This window comes from Neophocaena asiaeorientalis, unplaced genomic scaffold, assembly GCF_003031525.2.
Source record: "Neophocaena asiaeorientalis asiaeorientalis breed wild unplaced genomic scaffold, Neophocaena_asiaeorientalis_V1.1 scaffold45, whole genome shotgun sequence".
Taxonomy (NCBI): Eukaryota; Metazoa; Chordata; class Mammalia; order Artiodactyla; family Phocoenidae; genus Neophocaena; species Neophocaena asiaeorientalis.
Genome location: NW_020174642.1, coordinates 11359976 through 11363189, shown reverse-complemented (window position 1 = coordinate 11363189; position 3214 = coordinate 11359976). Strand labels below are relative to the sequence as shown.

At 64.2% G+C, this 3214-nt stretch overlaps 1 protein-coding gene across 1 annotated transcript in view; it reads right to left on the bottom strand.

Moving 5' to 3' along the window:
- Positions 1-3214, bottom strand: part of RRP1 (ribosomal RNA processing 1) — a 15758-nt gene that overhangs the window by 1450 nt on the left and 11094 nt on the right. Inside the window, exons 9-12 of the mRNA XM_024758449.1 lie at positions 2338-2423; positions 1602-1699; positions 1416-1435; positions 408-518 (exon numbers count right to left, since the gene is read on the bottom strand). Coding sequence (XP_024614217.1) covers positions 408-518; positions 1416-1435; positions 1602-1699; positions 2338-2423 — 315 coding nt within the window. The remainder of the gene's footprint in view (positions 1-407; positions 519-1415; positions 1436-1601; positions 1700-2337; positions 2424-3214) is intronic.

The following is a 3214-nucleotide window of genomic DNA, read 5'->3' as shown; positions in this document are numbered from 1 at the left end:
GAGGGAAGACGGGAGAGGGGGAAGCCTCTAAAATCAAGGAGGAGAGCGCAGCGAGGTTAGGGGCTCCCTGGAGGACGCCACGGGAGACGCCAAGAGGAGGCACGGACCAGGTCAGATCAAAGATGGAAAAGGGTCAGGAAGAGGCACCAGACCGGAGCCACAGGGAAGGAGAGCGGGGAACGCAGGGAGTGGCCCACGGGCCAGACAGCAGAAACAGCCCCTGAGCAGCGGGGCGTCGGGGCCAGGGCGCCACATCTCCAGGACACAGGGGCAGTGGGCGCTGGGGGCAGCAGGCTGGGGAGGGCGAATCACGCCTGGAAACAGGCCTCAGTCACAGGTGACATGAGCGGGCAGCACAGAACGCAGGTAACGAAGCCCCAGGCCAACAGCCCACCCACCAGGCCTACCTGTCTTGTTCTGCAGCTGGGATTCGGACAAGCGCTTCTTCATCCTCACCCGTCTCCCACCCCGCGGATTCCTGTAGGCTTTTTCTGGGATGTCGTCCTCGGGGAAGAGGCCTGAAGACCAAGGCGGGCCATCAGGAGGCCGTGGGCTGGGAGGCTACGGTCTACGCATCCACTGCCACCAGCACCACGGCCACGAGCTCCGGGCAAGGAGGCCCCAGCCGGACTCCGCCGCAGCTGCAGGCAGCTCACCGGGCACCAACAGACGGCGCCCGGAAGAGCCGGTTCCTGGAGCGCTGGGACACGTCTTGCTCCATCCTACAGACGCTTATGTTGGGAAGGGGCAGGTGACCTCTCTGGGTCCCGGTGGGTTTGAGTCACACAGGTGTGTGCTTCGGTCTAAGCCCACCAGATGCACCCAGTATTCACGCATTCCACTGAATGTAAATTTCACCTAAAAACCACAACCCCAGCGTGAAGTATTTGGGAGCGCAGCCTGGCTGAGGGGTGGGCGGGGGAGGAAGAAACGGTAAAACAAGGACACTCAACTGACGGCAGAGCCGAGGCGGCAGGCACACAGGTGCACACTGTAAAACCCTTTCCGACTTGGCCGCGCGTCTGAAATTTCTCATAATGAAACGCGGGGAAACGCTTACACCTTCTCTCCTAAACCTTCCAGGAAACTGCCTTTCAGAACAAGCCACGCCGGCTCCGCCAGCCGCACACCGAGAAGTGGAGCTGGGCACTGCGGCGCCGAGCAGCAGGGCGGCAGGCCCGGGCACTTGCTGGAAATGCAGGTCCTCGGGTGCCAGGTCAGCCCCTCCCGCGCACTCAGCCCTGAGATCCCCCGCACTTCACTAGGACAAGGGCCGCAGAGGCCCGCAGCCTGCCTCCCCCGGAGAAACACCACCTCCGGCCTCTCTGCACCCATCCGTGCTGTGGGAGAACACGCCACCCGATCCACTCCCAAGAGGACGAGATGCCGTCTAGGCCTGGCAGCCCAATGCTCACCTTCCGAGAGGGCCTGCAACCTGAAAGAACGAGAGACGGTCACCCGCCACGGCCTCTGGAGAGGGGGGAGCTGCCCCCGGGAAGCCCCTTCGTGCCCGAGCTCTGAAGACGGCTGCCCTCCCACCTGGGTGAGGCCACCAGAGAGCGGAGGGGCGCGGACACAGCGGAGGGCCCGGGGCTACTCACTTCCGGATGACTTTGTAGAGGCGCTTCCGGTTCTGCGGAGGGGTGTCCCGGCGACTGGCCATCTCGAACAGTCTGTTGGCAACGGCCTCGTAGTCGAACTGTTTCACAGACAGACACCGTGGAGGCCAAAGTCAGCCCCCGCAGGTGCTCCCAGGACGGGAACCAACAGAGAGAAAGAGCACGAGGACCACACGCCAAGGCTGTGCCCCAAGGTCCCCCGCTGCTCCGCCCCTCCCCCCGCAAACGCTGTCCCAGCACACGCGGCAGCAGACGCTCCAGGGCAGCGCCGCCCAGTGGATCACGAGGGGCCGCGAGGTGAGCCTCTGCACAACTGTCAACCCTCCAGGGGAAACAAGTAAAACTAACCCGACAAATTTAACCCAGGCTACCCAAAGTGCTACTAATTCATCAAGTCACAGATCCTGTCCGCTGAGCTCTGACTCCGACAGTCAGAGGACCCAAAAACCCCCCACTCAGCACACGTCACCCTGGCGGCCCCAGCGCCCTCGCCCTCGAGGGGAGCCGCAGGCAGACCTGGGGCAGCAGTCGGGCGGTGAAGCCGGAGCCCAGCCTCCCGGCGCCCAGCCCCCAACTCCACTTTCAACAAATCTGCGCTTCTTTCTGCAGACGAGGCTCCAGGGCACCTGTGTTCCTCCAAGCCCCGGCTGGACGGATGCCACCCTGCTCTGCCTTCCAGAGACCGGGAGCTCAGCCCACACGGGGCCCGGCCACCCACCTGCAGGACGGTGCCGGCGCTGTCCTCCTCGTCGTCGTCGCTCCCCTGCTCCTTGCCCAGGTCAGGCTCAGCCCCACTGACGGAGCCTAGAACGAAAGGGTCCCAGGGACTCAGACACGCCTAGTGCCGCAGGTGTCACGGGGCCCCAGCACCTGGGAACCAGAAGCCCTGCCTGCCAGGGCCCACACCTGGGCACAGGAGCCCACAGCACGGGATAGCAGGGGCACTGACGGCCTCCCCCCGAGGGCAGCAGTGCCCACACTGGCCTAAAAACGAGGGAGCCGTCCCAGAGAAGGTGGGGCCCGACCAGTCCAAAAAGTGAAACCAGGAGGGGATCATGAATGGGCATCTTAGGCAGCAGTCGTGGGAAGTCCCAGGATGGGGAAGAAGGGCGGCTGGTCCAGCCACAGGGCAGCCTGGATGGAGGGGTGACGCGAGATGAGGCTTCGGGTGAGGAAGCTTGCGCTGGCCAGACACCTGGGGCCCTGATGTCACTACCTACAGAAGACAGGTTCGGTCAACAGGTGACCGAGAGGGACAGGCACGTGTGGCACAGAATGACGACAGCAGGGCTGCAGGCAGGCCCTAGACCGCTATGGGCCCCTGGGTCAGCCTGTGCCGGCGACTCGGGCTACTGAGGAAGAGGAGGAGGGGAAGGGGGAGCCAGGAAGGACGTCCAAGAGAGCCGGACAGTGTGGTCGGGGTGCTGACCGACGAGAAAGCCCAGGGGTGCGCCAGCAAGGGCACGGGAGTCAGAGGCCACAGAAGTCAGCCCTCGCTTCTACCATCAAACTACCTTCCACGAGGGCACAGGACCAGCCAGTGTGGAAAGGACTGTCCCTTCAACAAATGGTGGGGGGGGGGGGGAAAGGGGCCC